Source organism: Vespa mandarinia, chromosome 12, assembly GCF_050613455.1.
Source record: "Vespa mandarinia isolate Hongniang chromosome 12, ASM5061345v1, whole genome shotgun sequence".
Classification (NCBI taxonomy): domain Eukaryota; kingdom Metazoa; phylum Arthropoda; class Insecta; order Hymenoptera; family Vespidae; genus Vespa; species Vespa mandarinia.
In genome coordinates, this window is record NC_140821.1 from 2,401,481 (window position 1) to 2,421,600 (window position 20,120).

The 20,120-nt window shown below is 29.7% G+C and overlaps 3 protein-coding genes across 4 annotated transcripts; 2 read left to right on the forward strand and 1 right to left on the reverse strand.

Annotated features, from left to right (window-relative positions):
* The first annotated feature begins 1,195 nt into the window (after nucleotides 1-1,195).
* LOC118449221 (long-chain fatty acid transport protein 4) lies at nucleotides 1,196-7,044 on the forward strand. The gene is made up of 10 exons (XM_035883536.2): nucleotides 1,196-1,461; nucleotides 3,120-3,270; nucleotides 3,461-3,698; nucleotides 3,819-4,044; nucleotides 4,601-4,805; nucleotides 4,968-5,160; nucleotides 5,270-5,416; nucleotides 5,501-5,638; nucleotides 5,717-5,874; nucleotides 5,977-7,044. Exons 1-10 carry the CDS (start codon nucleotides 1,280-1,282, stop codon nucleotides 6,280-6,282), a joined length of 1,944 nt encoding a protein of 647 aa, XP_035739429.1. The 5' UTR covers nucleotides 1,196-1,279; the 3' UTR covers nucleotides 6,283-7,044.
* A 1,853-nt stretch (nucleotides 7,045-8,897) lies between these two features.
* Nucleotides 8,898-13,359, reverse strand: LOC118449224 (transcription factor Jun-like). Its single transcript, XM_085660460.1, has one exon. It carries the CDS (start codon nucleotides 12,232-12,234, stop codon nucleotides 11,398-11,400), a length of 837 nt encoding a protein of 278 aa, XP_085516586.1. The 5' UTR covers nucleotides 12,235-13,359; the 3' UTR covers nucleotides 8,898-11,397.
* Nucleotides 13,360-13,444: 85 nt separating this feature from the next.
* LOC118449223 (transcription factor Jun-like) lies at nucleotides 13,445-18,388 on the forward strand. 2 transcript variants are annotated; one of them, XM_035883540.2, is made up of 2 exons: nucleotides 13,445-15,923; nucleotides 18,129-18,388. In XM_035883540.2, the coding sequence occupies exons 1-2, from the start codon at nucleotides 15,138-15,140 to the stop codon at nucleotides 18,201-18,203; spliced, it is 861 nt and encodes a 286-aa protein (XP_035739433.1). In that variant the 5' UTR covers nucleotides 13,445-15,137; the 3' UTR covers nucleotides 18,204-18,388. The 2 variants fall into 2 exon arrangements, with proteins under 2 accessions (XP_035739433.1, XP_035739434.1); XM_035883541.2 differs by lacking the exon at nucleotides 18,129-18,388 and having other exon boundaries at nucleotides 13,445-16,733.
* Nucleotides 18,389-20,120: the final 1,732 nt, after the last annotated feature.

Genomic DNA, 20,120 nt, shown 5'->3' on the forward strand with positions numbered 1-20,120 from the left:
GGTGTAAAGTATATGTATGGGATATTATAACGTGGTGAAAATTTTTACTTGTTATTTGTTAATTTTTAGAATAAAACTTTTCTATTTTCTGTATGCAATCAATAATTATACTACTTTTTATTATCTCTAATTAAATGAAACAACAATTGCTTATTGCAATTGATTTACAAATATTTTTTATACGTTTATTTTAATCACATCCTTTCTCAATGACTGTATATGTATATTAAAATTACCAGAGAAGTAGTATTAAAGATAGAAAATATGAAAATAAGTGGATACGAATAAGGACTTATAAAGAAATAGGGAGAGAGAAAGAGAGAGAGAGAGAGAGAGTGAAAGAGAGAGAGAGAGAGAGAGAGAGAGAGAGAGAGAGAGAGAGAGAGAGAGAGAGAGAAAGAGATCATTTCTTTTTATCATTGCTTTAATCTATAGATGAGATATATAATAGAAATATATACTTATGCATATCATACATTATATAAATTAAAAAATGTAAATTGAAAATTAATGACATATATATTATCAAATATTGATTTCATAATAATGTTTATTTAAGAAATATAATCGAGCATTTATACAAATTATAAAATTATCAAAACTTATCAATAATGATTATAATTGGAGGATAATTGTACAAATCACTGATGATTTTATAGTTCGTTAAAATTTCTCATTGACTTTCATAAATTTGGTTACACGTATTAATTTATCAAAACTTTAATAAAAAACTAATAATTTAATGAGACATGTCAGGAAAGTATATCCAACTTATAAAAAACTATAGACTTAGTAATAACCTAGGTAATGTTATTGTAAAAAAAAAGCTCGTATTTACTTTTTACGATTGTAAAGTTATTTATACAAAGTTATACCCTTAGGTAGAATATTTTTTTAACAGATTTGTATGATGCAACGTAATATCTAATTTACGAATTATTAATAATAAATTATTATTGTAAAATATTTTATATTACAATATATTATTAATAATAAAGTATTATTGTAATATATATATATATATATATATATATATATATATTTATATACATTAAATATATAATAAGTTCTTTCGATCTATTTGCGTTGCAGTAATAACGATGTGCTGATAATATTTATATCAGCAAGACCATTTTTCAGTAAAAAAGAAATAGTGCCACAACCCTCCGTTTTATAGTGGCGTTGAAGTAGCGTCGATTCACAGTAGCTTTTAAGGGAGCGCAGCGTAGCTTTCGGATTATACAACTGCACACTTTTCACATAAGGTGACCCAGTTAAAATGGACATCAGGTTACTTCTTGTTTTTGCTATTGTCGGTTTAATGGCCACCGGCTTAACAGCAAGGATCGGATTTTTAGGAAGAATTGCTCAAATACTTTTGGCCGCCACCCTTATCCCATTAATTTGCAAGTTTCATCGAAAGTTCTACGTCATTTTGAAGACACTGCCAAGGGATATCAAGTAAGTACAACCCTCTTCTCTCTCTTTCTCTCGCTCTCTTTATTAATAAATATACCTTTATAAGATATAAGATTGAGTAGGATACGATTAAAGATTAATGTCAAGATCAAAATTAATATTTGATGATTTGGTAATCAATATATATATATATATATATATATATATATATATATATGTATATGTGTGTGTGTGTGTATATATATATATATTAAAAAAAAAAGAAAAAATATCCCTAAGTTCTATCGCTAAAATATCACATTCAGTCTCGCCATTTCAACTTAGATATTATCGATCCATGCTTTAATGCGACATGTCTATGAAGTCGCATACTTTATAAAAGCCAATTTTCTTATATATATACATATATATGTAACATATATTACATAAAATATATATGTTTTCATATTTATATATAAATATATAAATTAATAATATAAAATAAAATATAAATATATATATAAAAAATAAATTAATATTGCAGAATAAATTTAGAAAAATAAGAAAATATTCGAACACTTGAGAAAATTATCTAGTGAACTTTAAAACGATATTTTTAGTTTCCTAACTAATCGGAAATAATGGGACATAAGATGACGAGCTAAAGGCTATCATTCTCGATAAACTGTACTTTTTTTTCTATATTGACTACAACATATACGTATATATATATATATATATGTATATATTTTTTCCAATGACTTTTAATTTTTATTATATCTTAATTAGAAAATTTATTGTTCCATGTGTTTATATTAAACATACACATACATACATACAAAAAATTGATATATATATGTATATATATATATATATCGAAATTAATATATATATATATATATATATATATATATATATATATATATATAGATATTAATTTCGATATTTTATAAATTCAGTATTAATATAATTATTTAAAAAATATTATTATCGTGTTATTGAAACTATAAAGTTATATTATGTACTGATAATTTAAAAAGGAAAAAGAATAAAAAAAAAAAGAACAAAGAAAAACAATTAAAAAGCATTGAATTTTAACTTCAGATAAAATTGAAATAGTCGATTAGTATGCACTTATCGTACCGATAAATATTAATGAATGTTTAAGTATATTTTACGCGAATACACATAAAACGTTTCATTTGATAAGTAAAAAATAATAATGAATTTCAGCATTATTTTTTTCCTTTTTATTTTTTCTTGAGTCATTTGTTATATATCACGTTAAAACCTTTTATATCATATATAGTAAAATCATTATACAGAAACGTCATCGTTACTTTAGCCTACTCTTACATCGTGGGATTTGTCCTTCGTGTAAATATTTTACGAACACCTGTTTCAATCGCTTTACAATGCCGTAAAGCAGACGAATTTTTTTCTATAGTATATATGCATGTATATATATATATAATTCTTTTATTATATAATTAATATATATTTTTTATTATATTTTTAATATATATATATATATATATATATATATATATATGATGTGTATTATAAATATACATTAAAAATATATTGAAAATCGTTACTTTGAGGTGAGTTAAAGTTTACAACAACGAAGAATTCATATAAATACATATGAAATTCCAGTTTAAACGATGTTTAATTTTTTATTTATTTATTTTTTCTTTTCTTTTTTTCTTTTTCTACAGATTCCTCTATCGGTATGTGAATGCTAATCGAGATCTGAAAAGTTTCGTTAGAAATAATACAACGGTTATGAAAATTTTCCAAGAACAAGCACGTCTTTATCCAGATAAACCATGTTTTATTTTCGAAGGATGTACTTGGACAAACGAAGATGTAAGTATGTATATATATATATATATATATATATATATACCCATATGATATGTCGATAAAAAAATTTTTATGAATACTTTTTAAAAGAGTTCAAAGTTGAATGTTTCAAATTCCACATTCTAAGTATTTATAAATAAACGCATATCAAAATAAATTCTAATCAATAGACTTATTTCTTACTATTTTACAGATTGACAAGTATAGTAATCGAATAGCAAATATTTTTAAAGAAGCTGGATATGGTAAAGGTGATGCCGTAGCACTTTTGATGCTTAACAGACCGGAATATATCGCAACTTGGCTTGGATTGGGGAAGATAGGTGTGATAACAGCTTTGATTAATACCAATTTACGTCAACAATGTTTAAGCCATTGCCTGACCGTTGCAAAAGTTAAAAGCATAATTTATACCGAGGAATTTTCTTTAGGTAAATGACAACTTTTTTTTTTTTCATCTTCTTTAGAATAGGAATTAAATCCGATTCGTAGAGAAAGGAAGAATTAATAAAAAAAAAAATAAAAAAAATAAAAATATTTTCTTGTTTTAGCAATCGAAGATATTTCAGATTCTATTGAAGGAATAATCAAGTATAAACAAGGTGGCAATTTCGAAGAATATAACGGGGATATTAAAAATTTGGATAAACTATTAGCAGATGCTAGCATAAAACAACCAAATGTTGATAATGAACCTGGTTATAAAGATGATTTGTTGTATATATATACCAGTGGTACAACTGGTTTACCCAAAGTGGCTATTGTACCAAATTCAAGGTATGATACTTAATGTTAAATATGATTATTTTATTTTTTAATATATTAAAGCGATATCCTATAAATAAAGTATAATTTAGATCTTATAGATAAAGTATAATTTAGCTTACATATATTATTGTATGCATTCCATACATGATACATAAATCATAGGTATAGTACCAAGTATAATGAACCATTCATAATCCTGTCATAGAAGTCTTACGACTGCTTGCAAATCGGATTAATGTAGATTTAGTCGCTTTACACGAGTCTCAGCATATTAGCTTTGAAAAGCTATTTATATCAAAGAAATTTATAACCGATTGTTTTTTCTTCAGTTAAAAAAAAAAAAAAAAAAAAAAGTAAAATAATTATTATAAAGGGTTAACGAATTAAAAAAAAATTTCGCGTTATCCTTCCTTGTTATAATCGATTATCTCAAAATAAATCGTATTAAATAATTACAATAATTATATATTTTAGAAAATAATTATTACATATTAAATAATAATTATTGATATAAGAAAGAAATATAAAAGAAAATAAGGCAATAAAAAAATTGTCTCATTAACAGATTCCTACTCGTCATAACGGCAACTTATCATATGCTGGGATTGAAGAAGAATAGTGATATTTTATATAATCCTATTCCATTATATCATATGTCTGGTGGATTAGTAGGGACAGGTTGTGCACTTACCAAAGGTATTCCAAGTATTTTAAGAAGTAAATTTTCTGTCAGTGCTTATTGGACTGATTGTATCAAATATAAATGCACGGTAAGTATTATAATTAATAAGTATTATAATTAATAAGTATTATAATTATAATTAATATAATAATTATAATTAATAAATATGATAGGTATGTTTATATTATATGATATAATATATATAGTTATATGTATTAATTATATAATATTAATTCTTTTTTATTTTTAGTTGGCACAATATATCGGCGAAATGTGTCGATATTTATTAAAAGCTCCACCACGTCCGGAAGATAAAGCTCATTCGATTAGACTAATGGTCGGAAATGGTATGAGACCACAAATTTGGCAAGAGTTCGTTGATCGTTTTAAAATTGAACAAATTACGGAAGTCTATGGATCGAGCGAAGGCAATGCTAATATTGGTAAATGATTATTTTATATAAAATTATTTTCATAACTTTTAAATATATATATATATATATATATATATATATATAAATAATATAATTCATTGATTTTTTATACGTACAGTTAATGTCGACAATCAAGTTGGAGCAGTTGGTTTTGTTCCATCAATATTACCTAAATTTCTTCATCCAGTTGCTCTTATTCGTGTGAATCCTGACACGTGCGAACCAATTAGGGGTAAAGATGGATTATGCATACGAACTGAAATAAGTATGTAATATTTAGTTATTCAGATTTTGTATAGGTGTGCATGTGTATTATAGAAGAGCTAATAAATTATATTTTCTTCTTTAGATGAACCAGGTATGCTAATAGGATTGATAAAACAAGGAAATGTAGAGAGAGAATTTAATGGATATTTGGATAAGGAAGCATCACGAAAGAAAGTAGTAGAGAATGTATTCTGTAAGGGTGATAAAGCATTTCTTTCAGGTAAAATCAAATTTATTAAAAATTTATAATTGATTCTATCATTTGAAAATACTCACGTGTATATTTCTATTTTGTCAGGTGACATTTTAATACAGGATGAATTTGGATACTTTTACTTCAAGGATAGAACAGGTGACACTTTCAGGTGGAAAGGTGAAAATGTTGCTACTGCTGAGGTGGAAGGTGTTATCAGTAATGTTGCTGGATATAGAGATACAACTGTTTACGGAGTACAGGTTTAATATTTTTGATACATACGAAATATATTTTATTACGTTTATTTATTTTTAATTGATGAAAGTAATTTAATTGTATATTATTTTTTTTTATTTTTAAAGATACCTGGTGTAGAAGGAAAAGCAGGAATGGCAGCAATAGTAGACCCTGAGAGTTTAATAGACTTTAAAGCACTTGCTGAGGGTTTAGATAAAGCTTTACCTTCCTACGCAAGACCAATTTTCTTAAGGATTGTCAAAGAATTAGAAATGACAAGTACATTTAAATTGAAAAAAATTGGCCTTCAAAATGAAGGATTTGATCCTAATAAGATTCAAGATAAAGTGTATTTCCGATCAGATAAAGAATATGTCGAAGTTACACCCGAGCTATATCAAAAAATTATATCGGGATCTACCAAGTTGTAATTAGCAATAGTTTTCTTTCTTTTTCTTTTTTTTTTTTTTTGTTTTGTTTTCGTAATGGGGAACTCTATAAATGTGTAAAATTGATCGGATTAGGGCGCATGGATTAGACAGCTTTTTTTTACATACGAGAAACCATTTGAATTGACACTAACAATTTATGATCTCGTATCGCACATAACAATTTCATTGTATAATACGTGAATATAATCTCACGTACATATATCTTAAATATGGAATTATATGAGAAAATATAATCCACGATACTATTAAAATATTCAGGAGTATGCAGATTCTAAACCTGCAAATTAGTAACTATCGATTTCTATTACAAGAGAAATCAAAATCGTGCAAATTAATCGTGATTTGATAAAAATCAACTTAGTTAAACACTTTGCATAGATAATAAATTAAAGGAAATAAGTATTTTGATGTTAAAGGCGCCACTTTATAAACTAAAGGAATATCTTATTACTTTTCACAATATTTTCATTGATAAATACAGTGAAAATTCAATTATCAAAAATTATCACTTTTTAGATTGTTTGACTTTATAACTTTGAGATCTCATTTTATCTACATTGTATTTATTCACATTAGATACAATATTATGTGGTATAGATATTGTAAAAAAAGATCTCCCTTATTTTAGGAATCATAATGTAAACAAACTCATATAAATAATACATTCCTTGTTCAACATTGAGTCCAATTAAACAACCATCCAAATTTTTAACATTAATGTAAATAGTACAAGCTAAATAAAAAGATCTTTTCTTAAAATTTCTAGAATTTCGATATCATGTTTTTGGTAATACAATTATTATTTTCTTTATAAAAATTTATATTGTTTATATAATTAATATACATAATGTAAGATCTCTTTGATTTAGAAAGAAAGATTTTACTAAAGATATAAATATATATTGCACAGTATACTTTAACCTAACATCTGCACTAATAATATATTTAATAAACACTTATTCTTTATGTAAGAAAAAGAATTAAATTAGAATTACTAATTTTAATCAATATTTTGTTTTATATGTTATTTCGAGTGTCATTATAATATGTATGTATCATTATAATGATATTTTAAGGAATTTCACAAAAATTTATGGAACAATAAATAGTTCCTATCTAATCACTTTTGAAAATAATACTTGGTTAAGAAATTGTATTGTAGTAAACTTGATGAAATTATAAGTTAAAAATTATGTTTGTTAGAAATTCAGTAAATTCTAATTGTTATTTGACAGAAACATAATTATTTTGATGATGTTGTTATATTTATTCATGAATATAATTTATGTAATAAAATAATGAACTTATATGTTTTTAGTGTTTCAAAACATTGACTAAGTTTCTTTTTCTATCAACGATCAATGTAAGTAGATGATATTTTCCTTTCATTGGACAAGACTTATAAAATGTAATTTATTATTGAAACCAAATTATTTTATACGCTTTTGCGATTCTTGTCATCCTTCTTTTCTTTTTTTTTCTTTTTTTATCAAAACATAATATAAAAAATTATTACCAAAAACATGTAAAAATAATTTGTTTTATAAAAACACATTATAATGATAAAAACAAAGTTTTACATTATCACAGATGAAATATTAAATGAAACTATGACAAACTTTGAAAATACTTTATATATATTTATATTATTATAGATTTCATACTATGAGAATGAAAATTTATTTGGTAATTTCATTTGGTTATTTGTATTATTTATTTTATATTATAATAATTGTTAATAACGATTGATTGATAAATTGACGAATTTTCTAATGTGTCTTATCACGAACAATCTATTGATAATTAATGCGAAATGAACGTTGTCATAATTAAATCAAAACTGTTATATAAGATAAATAATAGATAACAAAATAATAAGGGACGACAAGAATTCGCACAGTAATTCATTTAGATATATTATATCGTAACTTTATAGTTTATTTATATTGACACTAATATAACTTTTGTAATAAATTTGAGTACTATTGACTGACGTGTTAAAGGTTTTGTTGGCTGTAAATAAAGATAATTTGAGTCACATAATAACTTGAATGGGTTACTTACAGTAATAATTAAATTCTTCATGAATACATCTGGACTTTCTTCTTCGTATTTTAAATTGCACATGGGAAGGAGATTATGCGGTCAAAAAAAAAAATAATCTATCTGAACAAATATATTCTATAAGAAAAATTAACGAAATATAAAATAAAATGATGTAACATTAGCTGATGAAAAAAATATTCTTCATAATGATGAAGTAAAGCATCGTTTTTATTTTTTTCATCGACAAATAAAACAAGAAAAAAAAAGAAATGAATTTGCTCATTTCAAATTTAATTTTTCACTAAGTAATTAAAAAAAACAAATTAAATTATTCGCTATTAATGTTAAAACACGAATTTGTTACATTTCCCCGTATATTTCGCAGGTTAGCCCCCTCTGGCGAAAGATTTCATAACAAACGAAAAAATAAGGGAAAAAAAAAAAAAAAAAAAAAAAATTCAAAATATCGGTAAAAGAATTCAAATTCTTAAAAAATATAATCCTTTTGGGGAATAAAAGGAATCAATAAGTTTTCAAAAATCTAAGAATTGAATATAAAGAAATTTTATTTTCATTGTATTTCATTCAAAAATAAAATTATTCGTAAAAAAAGACTTCAGCTTTGTCTGAACATATACAGTGTATATGTGTATATATATAATATATTTATATATATACATATACATATATATATATATATATATATATAGATAGATACTGTGTTATATTATAATATATTATATATATATATACATACATACATATATATATATATATATATAGAATCGTATATCTACGCGTGCTTGCACGGCGACAATCGTCTTCTAAGCACCAATACCGCTATAAATTCTAATGTGGCTTTTTTAAACTTACTAACTAAATCACATGTCATTATTAACTTTCATAAATTTGTTTCACCAGTTCCTTATGGTCGTCATTATGATCATCATTATCATCATCATCATCATCATCATCATCATCATCATCATCATCATCATCATCATCATTATCATCATCATCTATACAATTTGCAGTCTATACTTATAATTGTCAATAAAAATCTTCGCCATATATATCATTAAATACGAAAGCTTGGCATTACGCGTCGTTTTTCATTTCGTTTTTTTCCAAGCATCAAAATAATTCTTGTCTTATTACTGTACGTTTACATATATTATTGATCGATTTAAATACAATGTAAAAAGGCAAACGTTGAAATTAAGAAGCATATGTGTACGTATATACATATATATATATATATATATATATATATGCGTACACACATATTATATACGGACGATCTTTGAACATTACTCCTCTCGCGACGCATTAATGCATACAAGGCACACCATTTGTAATGACTCGCATTAGTGAGAGACAAAAGGCTTTACAAATTTCTTCTTTAGTTGTTCTTTCTCTTTCTATATCTTTTTCTTTATCATTCTTTCTTTTTTCCTTTCTCCATCCCCCAACTTTCCTTTTCATTATATTAACCTCATAAAAGTCTGATAAGTCGCAAAAATATAGACGATTTGTAACGCCTCGCAAAATTGCATTATTTCATTTTGAAGAAAGAAGAAAATTTCAATTGAAAAAAAAAAAATTATTCCCTACATTATGGAATAGAAAATGATCGATCAAAATTAATGAAATCATTCGTTCTGCAATACTTTCATTTTTGTTATTCACTTCCATCTATAATAATTGTCTCGAATATCAAATTAGACTCTGATCTTTCTAACTACGTCTACATATGCATATATATATATATATATATATATATATATATATATATATATATAAATACATATATCTATGAATGTACTTTGGATGCTTTTTGCTTTTTTGTATTTTCGCGCCCATTTTGAAGTTGTCCATTGAACAAGACTAGATGCAGATAATAGAATGATACAGAGTTTTAGAATGTACATACACATAATAATAATAATAATAATAATAATAATAATAATAATAATAATAATAATAATAATAATAATAATAATAATAATAAAAATAATAATAATAATAATAATAATAGTACTAATAATAATAATAATAATAATAGTACTAATAATAATAAAAATAATAATTTTGAATGAAAAAGCATTTTATATATATATATATATATAAATATAAACAAAGTGCGTTAGTCGATTAAAGATAAAAGAAAAGAAAATATTTTTCATAAAGGAGTAAATATGTTTGTTTGTTGTTTACTTCGAAAGCGCTGCGTAAATGCTTATTCCTCTTTATATTATATCCTTTATTGAGAGAAGAGGTAGATACTTTTTTTTCTTTTTATCTCTTTGCAGCATTGTTCGCACTCACTCGTTCAAGGACGTATTATCCCACGTGCACGCTCAGTTATATTGCATCTCGAGCACTAACAACTCTTAACGAGTATATACCCGTCTTACATACATACATACATATATACATATATATATATATATATATATATATATATATATATATATATATTTCGATTCCCGATTCTTAACGCGTAGCTTCTTTTACAAAAGGATCGAAATATAAGCATCTCAAACGTCCTTCGCGTCATTACTTTAAGCCTTAGCACAAATCCTTGGCTCGTTTTTCCTTCGTTCTTTCGTCATTGCGCATCGATAAACGAGTAAAAGAGAGAAGGAAAAAGAATAATAATAATAATAATAATAATAATAATAATAATAATAATAATAATAATAATAATAATAATATTAATAATAATAATAATAAACGATATTGTATCTTCACGGTTTCGCAAACAGGAAAGAATAAAGAAATTAGAAAGAAAGAAGGAAAGCTGTCATCCTTGTGATTCGTGTATCTTTTTATGCATCCCATAAAAAAAATAACGAATATATGTGAGATTATAAACAAACCTCAAGAAAGTTTTAACTTTATTCTCATCGTTAAGGATTGTACTTGTGTCGTAGATTGAACTTGCGTATTAAATAAAAGGATTAAATTAATTCCTCCTCACTTTTCTTTTTTTTTTTTCTGTCGCGACGGAGAGACCTTTAACAAATTGCGTTAATTTTTTTCATTTCAAAACTGGCCCGAAACCGTCATAATTTGACAGCCAGATTGTACGTGATCCATCACCTGTTCCTTAAGCCGGCAAACGTGTTCCTTAAGTTTATGTACGACCGCGCTCAATTCGCTGTTCTCGCCTTTGAGAACTTTGACCTTGTCCTCCAGCCTGGAAATACGTTCGAGTTTGCGCCTGCGACACTTGGAAGCGGCAACGCGATTTCGTTGCCTCTTCCTTTCGAGTTTGATCCTTTCTTGATTTTCCATGTCTATCGGTGACATAGGCGGCGAGCTTGAAACGCTAGGTACCGTTTGAGGTTCATCCTTTATTTGCATTAGTCCCTGACTCACCGAGGACTCCGTGCCGACGCTTTGTACGCTACCGGGTGGTTCCAAAGTCGTGTAAGTAGCTCCGTGTAAGCTACCAGGTTCTTGGGAACTATCCGAATGATGTAGCTCATTTAAAGCATCTACGAAACCACGAGCATAAAGTTCTTGAGCTTCCGTAACCGTCTTTGGAAATAATATTTGTGCCGTTGGAGTCGGTAAGGATGAAACAATACCCCCACTACCATCCTGTTGTTCGATTATCAATTTTTCTAATTCCGGCGATCCGAGTTTTAACATATTTAAATCCGGCGAGCTCAATATCGGCGCAACATTGTTCAATGTTGTCGGTAAAGGACCTAATCTAGGTCTTTTTGCCTGTTGCCCTTGTCTCTGACAATTGTTTAGATCTAATGTTAAATTACGTTTCGGTTGGCCCATATTATTATTTTCACGATTTACAACACCGTAAACGCTCGTAGCGTCCTCGTAAAATGTTTGATCCATTGTCAAGTTTCGCACCATCGGTGCCACGAGACAGTCTTTCGCCGATGACAAGTCGAAGGTCGTCCCTCCTTCCCTCTCCTCTACTTTTATACAGTGCGCGCCCGCACTCGTGGTCTGCACACACAATCGCACTCCCTTCTCTCTCTTTCTTTCTTTCTCTCTATCTATCTCTCTCTTTCTCTCTCTCTCTCTCTCACTCGCTCGTTAGTTCTGTTACTCCCCCTCTTTCTCGTTCTCCCCTCTTTTCCTCCTTCAGCCTTTCAGTCAAGGCACGCACCCTCGTCGGATCCGTTCGACGTTTCGATGAATTGGAAATTCAGGACGCGTTTAGGTTACTCTTGCTTAGGATAGTACGTTGCAAGGACGAGGGCAAATCCGGCTGACAGAAGTCGCGTGGGTGGTTTTATTGCTTGTTAACTGTAACGCGTTGTATTTTCTTTTTCTTTTTTTGTCGGTCCTATCTCAAGGACGGAATTATATAACCATTCGACGACGGCCTCCAAACTGTTGGCCTTTTTTCTTTCTTTCTTTCTTTCTTTTTTTATTGTCTTTCTCTTTCTCTCTCTCTCTCTCTCTCTCTCTTTCTCTCTCTCTGTCTCTCTCTCTCTCTCTCTCTCTCTCTCTCTCTCTCTCTCTGTCGATCTCTTATCTAGGCTTATATCCACATAGGAAATAACACTCTTCACTAGTATGAGAATGATTATCGCAGCAGACAATATCAATAAATTCAGTCACGTATGTGACACCTTAACCGTAGGCGTTGCTCTCTAACTCCTACAGCGGCGTATTTTTCTCTTAATTTTTTTTTTCTTTCTTCCAACGATACGTCACTATATCGGGCGTGAATTAAATACGTGCGTATTCTCTCGTGGCTCGATTGACAGCTTAAAAGTCGATCGAAGGAACGGAGTACACAATGATGAATCACGCCTCGTTGCGTGTGATATCGAATGAACAGAAAGAGAATGGAGAGAGGGAGAAAAAAAGATATACACCAAACGTAAGAAGTAACAAGGAAGAAGATGGCTGATACGCAACTCCTACGTGTTACGACGCGTGTCACGCCTATAGGAGGAGGATTTTGTTGATAGTAAACGTAATGCACTCGGCTGACGCCACGCTCCGCATCACGCGACGTCTCGACTACTTGTGAAGAACCAACTGAAGGTACTGGCTTTTATCCCATGACTCATCGTTACTATTAATATCGATGTCGTCAGCGTTTTCTCATTTCATTGGATACCAGTGTCGTCATTCTTCTTGTCCCATTGGTCGGTCGATCCGCGCTACTAGGAATTGGCCGACGCATGCGCACAAAGCGATTGAATACTTTCGTCGGAGGGAGCGTTTGAACGTCGGCGTAGAAACTAAGCTATATTTCCGTTTGCTTTCATTCTGGACTATCGCATTTAGTTGCATAATTTGGTGCTCCATTAACGTTCGTTAGTTCGCCGTAACTTCTGAAAACATTCCACTTTTAAATAGCGGATGATCGTTTATCGCGTATAAAATTAATTTTACAAAAATTTCATACGACGATTATATAATCGATATTCTAACAAACGATTGCAAACATTTTCGAAATCAACGAACAATCAAACAAGTTATTTTTATGATAATAGTGATAGAAATCTTTCCTCGAAATTGGATTATATAGAAAATATGATAACGACGAACGTTGAGATTCGATCGGAATAATTTGTTCGTAGATAAAAATGACGGAAATGTAGCCTAAAATGTGTTTATCGACGTTCAAACGGTCCCTCCGTCGTGAACGTCGAAGTTTGGTTTGGGCGCACGCGCGAGTCAATTCCTAGTAGCGCGGCTTGCTCGACCAATCAGGCGATAGTCTTAACGCCATCGTTAACCAATGAGAGAATTGTTTGGTGACGACGATACTATTTATAGTGCGATGAGTCATAGGATACAAGGTAGTCGCTTTAGTTGGGTTTTCACAAGTTGCCATAGACATAGCATGGTACGGGGATAACACTTTGTGTAGTGTCAGTTGCGCGCACACGCTTCGTATCTTTTGGTTAGATCGTACTATAGCTCTGACACGTGCGTACGCGTAGGTGTTGCCCGTTTTTCTTTCGACGTGTTGAAAACGTCGTGCATTTGCTTTTGCACCCTCGCACACGTTAAGAATGACTCATTATTTTGTGCTACGTTCTTTCGATCAGCTTTAGCTTGTCAACGGAGGGAAGGAAAATATAAGAAAGAAGGAAAAAGGGAGCGAGAGAGAGAGAGAGAGAGAGAGAGAAAGAAAAGAGAGGGGGGAGAGAGAGAGAGATGCATCCACAATCCACGCCCCACAGTGACGTATGAAAGAGTGGGGATAAAGCGAGTACCGAAGAAAACATCGAAGATAACGCGCGTATGCGGAATTGGAATGAATATTACATTTGATATTTATAATAAGCAAGTATATAAGATATTATATACGCATGATACAACATGCGTAGTCGGATTAAAAGGGAATTTGTCTTTGGATACCATTGTAATGTTATGTAACTTAAGCCCTTGCGTCAGAATATAGGGAATCGTAATATTCAGAAAAATTTTAACGCTCTAGACGGATCTTACGAGGATTATTTTTCTCTTGAACCGGATCTAGACTCTCTTCCTTACGGCGTAAAAACATCGAACGAAAGACGCGCTTTGAATTCGTGATTCACCGAAGTGTCGAGCGAGCGTGTAGGAAAAGTGAGAGTAAGAGAGAGAGACAGAGAGAGACAGAGAGAGAGAAAAAGAGAGAGAGAGAGAGAGAGAGAGAGAGAGAAAACAGATACTGCACAGAAAAGAGAAGAGAGGGAAGACAACGAGAGATAGAGCACGCGTATATGCTTGAAAGAGTGAGAGAATAAGAAAAGACGACCTTCGGAGTTGCCATCAAAGAAAGACCATTCTTCACGTTATCGATGGTACGAAATTTAACAATGGATCAGGTATTTAATGAGGACACAACAGGCTCTTACGGAGTTATAAATCGTGAAAATAACATGGGTTTACGTAAACGTAATCTCACGTTGGATTTAAACAATTGTCAAAGACAAGAGTTACAAGTTAAAAAACCAAGATTGGGCCCGTTACCGACTACTTTTAATATTGCTCCGATTTTAAGTTCCCCAGACTTGAATATGCTCAAATTGGGATCGCCGGAATTGGAGAAGTTGATAATCGAACAACAGGATGGCAATGGTGCCGACACCGAGGGCGTCGTCACATCCTTGCCGACGCCAACGGCGCAAATACTTTTTCCAAAAACGGTTACGGAAGCTCAAGAACTTTATGCTCGTGGTTTTGTAGATGCCCTAAACGAGCTACATCACTCGGATAGCTCCCAAGAACCTGGTAGCTTACACGGAGCTACTTACACAACTTTGGAGCCACCCGGTAGCGTGCAAAGCATCGGAACGGAGTCCTCGGTGAGTCAGGGTCTCATGCAAATAAAGGACGAACCCCAAACGGTACCTAGCGTTTCTAGCTCGCCGCCTATGTCACCGATAGACATGGAAAATCAAGAAAGGATTAAACTCGAAAGGAAGAGGCAACGAAATCGCGTTGCCGCTTCCAAGTGTCGCAGGCGCAAACTCGAACGTATTTCCAGGCTGGAGGACAAGGTCAAAGTTCTCAAGGGCGAGAACAACGAATTGAGCGCGGTCGTACACAAACTGCGGGAACACGTTTGCCGGCTTAAGGAACAGGTGATGGATCACGTACAATCCGGTTGTCAAATTATGACAGTTTCGGAACAATTTTAAGAAAGGGACGTGTTTATATAGAAATCGATGCAATATATATATATATATACACACATATATATATATTTATTTATATGTATATATATATATATGGGAGAAGTAAGAAAAATTGCGTGCTTATATATAATTATTTTCACAGCTGAAAATTAATCATGCGTTGCGATCATTTTTTTTAAAGAAACAAAGAAAAGAGAGAGTCGCGTTCGGGAGCTTTCCCCCTTTGATCTTTATTAATATTGCATTTATAATATTGCATATATATATTTATATATAATGAATGTAAATTTTTATATGCTAAAATACGATGTGCTTAATAAGAAGCAACGAGACTTCCGATACCTCATAAAGATTTATATTTTTGCGACTTAAGAGACTTTTACAATTGTAGTCCAGAGAAAGTGAGAAGAAAGGAATTCGAGGTCTTTTGTCTTGCTAATGCGTGCCATTATATACAGTGTGCCTTCTATGCATATTATTATTGCATAGTAAAGGGATGAGATTTCAAGACTGTTGTTGTTCATTCGTGCTTTTTTAATATATTGTGGAATATATTACATGTGTAATAATATTATTATTATAGATAACGATATTTTAAAGCTTGAAAATCATCGACGATGTAACACTTCTAATCAAATAATGAATATATTGATTATACATCAATTAAATTTAGCCAAGAAAAGCAAGAAAAGGAGGGAAGGAAAAAAGGAAAGGAAAAAAAAAAAAGAGGAAGAAAAAAATGATGGTACTATAAAAGATGAAAGTAACAAATTAATTGTGATTTAGTAAATAAGCTAAAAACCCAATGTTCAAATTGGGACATAGAAGTATGGTGCTGAAACGATTAGAGCATTTGCAACAAAACAATAATGAATAAAATATAGCTATCGAAATATATTATACGAATATTCAATAATATATATATAGATATATAAATATATATATATATATATATATATATATATATATACACACGCTAGGTATATATAACTTTAATAGGAAACCTTTTATCTAATGTAAACACAGACGCATATAATGCAAAATAGGAAGATTTTTTTACAAATGATTTTATTTTTTAACGAAACACGATAAAAATATAGTCTCTTTCTCTCTCTCTCTCTCTCTCTCTCCACCCGTCCCCCCTCTCTCTCTCTCGCTCTCTTTGTATTAAAGTATAAAAAGAAAATATTATATATTTATTATTACAGATTACCAATTTATCTCTAATAATTTCACGTTTCTTTTTTTTTCCCCCTCTCTACTACACAAACTACAGAGTATATTGTGTCCGTCTTGTGAAGTTTTGTTTACGAAAGGGTAAAAAACAAGATTTCCTTGCTACAAATCTTTTTAGTTGTCACGAATTTTGGAAGTTGGCCAAACACCACCGGCTTCTCTTTACGTTCGTTGATTTCTTAATCCGGCATCGTTCCCCTCCCTTCGTCCTTCTACTCTATTCCCTTCCCACCTCCTCCTACTCTTCCTCCTCCTTCTCCTCCTCCTCCTACCTTCTGTACCACTCCCTCTTTCGTCCTCTCAATACTTCGCAGTGGATTTCGAAACGACCGGTTCTTCCACGAATCCACGCTGGCTTTTGGGACGACGAAAATAAAGCGAAGCAGGCACAGCATGTGCGATATCTTCGCAAACTTTACGGTTCTCTCTCTCTCTCTCTCACTCTCTCTCTCTCTCTCTCTCTCTCTCTTTCTCTTTCTCTCTCTTTCTCTCTCTCTGTCTTTCTCACTGTCTCTCTCTCTCTCTATCTCTCTCTGAAAGTAGAAATATACAAAAATGGTCATGTCGTTTCTATTAATTATAAGATAGTTTTAGATAATTCGAAATTTTTAAATTTTAATTAGCTCAATTGCGTACAGATCAATATATAAGTAAGTGATAATTATATATATATATATATATATATATATATATATATATATAAAATCCATTTATTTCTTATTTATATATATAAAAAACAATATACACACACACACACACACACATATATATATATACATGTATATATATATAAATTAATTTTGATATATAAAAATAAAAGTTCGAATACTAATGGAGAATTTGATTGATTTTATGTTAACGTATAAATATAATATCGTTTAAAAGTAATTCACATTGACCTACTTAAATTCGCAGAAATTACAGGAAGGATCATCATCTAGCTACGTCAGAAACGGAGTCCCCCTTCATTATAACTGTTGTGTCAGGTAGAAGAGAAAACCCTACCTTCGCACGTTTCCTTTTCTCTTCACAATACACTTTGCCAACTAGTGACTAATCCTGACGAGAACTTGATATATTGGACATGTTCCTTGAATACGTTACGTTAGGATAGATAAACAATGCTATTTTCAAAAGAATCATGAAATATTTATATATATATATATATATATACAAACAAATACACAATATTGTTTTTAAAAAGAAAAACAAAAAATAAATAAATAAATAAATAAACTGAATTTGTTGTTTTTATCTCCTTCACAAAAGCAAAAGAAAAAGAAAACAAAATTTTTTTTATTTTTAATTAAAAAATATAAATCATGTTATACGATAGTTTATTAATAGATTAAATGTAGATTAAATGTAATATAACAACAATAAAAAAAAAAATGGATTCTTTTTTGGAGATCATACGCTCAGCTACATTAAATCGAATCTCTTTGTAAGTTTCTGAACATAGTGGCCTCTATTTCTGGTTCAAAACAACATCCCCGGCTGGCATGTTTCGCTTCGTTTTCTTTGGAAACCGTCAGACGATAATTACACCGTGTTCGTGTATGCGAGAACGTTTATGCGTGTGGTGCATATATATATATATATATATATTTATACATATGTATAGATACATATACACGATGCAACACTGCTAGCAAGCATACTTACGTTTGTGATAATGATCTCTCTGCCGCAGGTGGTCACTTGCATGCACGTGGTCAGTGCATGCGCTGTTTTCTGCTAGGTCAAATTAAACCCCGCGTATTCTCCATTTCAAAGCTATAGAGAAACAATTACTGTATCGTTCTATGTTAGTATATACAGGGTGTTTTATTTCATTCGATCATTCATGCCACATTCATATTCTTCGTTTATACAAACAAAACAAAGAAAGTGTTCTAGAAGGAATGTGACCTTGAAGAAATTTTTTTTTTTTCTATTTTTCTATTTGTATATTTGTATCTTTGTGTTCTATATTGTATAATTGTTTCTTTTTTTGTATTGTTATTATTTTCGAAGAAATAAAAATATTTAATAGGATGAAATTAAATGAGACATCTTGTATAATGTATAATATAATAATATATAATTAAATAACGCGGGAAAAATTTTGTTTACCTGAAATAGCAAAGTATTAGTATAGTTAGTGCATTAAGAACTGTGTCTAAACTGTTGCTTCATTACTGTCTTATATAGATTATTCTGTGGATTATATGAAAGTTAAAAAAAACAAACCTAATTTGTTTCTAATTATGTATAATTACAGAAGGAAGTAAAATTCTATTCTTCAGTATGCTAAAATGGAATAATTAAGAATTACTTGGTAAAGAGGATATTAATGATCACTAATATTTATACAGATAATGTTATTTTTGATTAAAGAATGTAAAGAACGTTTTTAATACCATAAAGTATTGATGATGTAGTTAAGAAACTTCGAAGTATAAAAATATTTATTTTTATGACTTTAAGTTGGAGGATTTAGTCCAGGTGGCGCTGTCGTCTTGGATTCGTTGTGGACAAATTTTTACAAAGTTAAGCTATCTAAATTATTTTCATTGTTTATGGTTTTAGTATTGTACCACTATATTATTATTAAATAAAATAAACAAATATTATTATAATAAAAATATATACATTTTTTAATACCCTGTTCCGATTATTTATTATAATTAAAGATGAAAAAATTTTGGGGAGAAAAAAGTAAGTTTGGAATTTCAAAGAAGTAAAAAATAAAAAAGATATAATAGATATATAAATGGTTGGATTAAAATATCACGAAACAAATAATACAATTTGTTTATAGTATATAAATTTATATTTAGGCGTTAGTTCTAATTTTAGAAATTATAGAAAATGTAAACATTTTTATAGTAAAAATATTTCATAATATATTTGCATTAATATTAA

Coding starts and splice junctions, on each gene's coding strand:
- LOC118449221 (XM_035883536.2), top strand. CDS start 1,280: ATGGACATCAGGTTACTTCTTGTTTTTGCTATTGTCGGTTTAATGGCC. Junction 1,462..3,119: donor ACACTGCCAAGGGATATCAA/GTAAGTACAACC, acceptor CTTTTTCTACAG/ATTCCTCTATCGGTATGTGA. Junction 5,639..5,716: donor TGATAAAGCATTTCTTTCAG/GTAAAATCAAAT, acceptor CTATTTTGTCAG/GTGACATTTTAATACAGGAT.
- LOC118449224 (XM_085660460.1), bottom strand. CDS start 12,234: ATGGTGCGAAACTTGACAATGGATCAAACATTTTACGAGGACGCTACG.
- LOC118449223 (XM_035883540.2), top strand. CDS start 15,138: ATGGTACGAAATTTAACAATGGATCAGGTATTTAATGAGGACACAACA. Junction 15,924..18,128: donor TTTGCCGGCTTAAGGAACAG/GTGATGGATCAC, acceptor TTAAATTCGCAG/AAATTACAGGAAGGATCATC.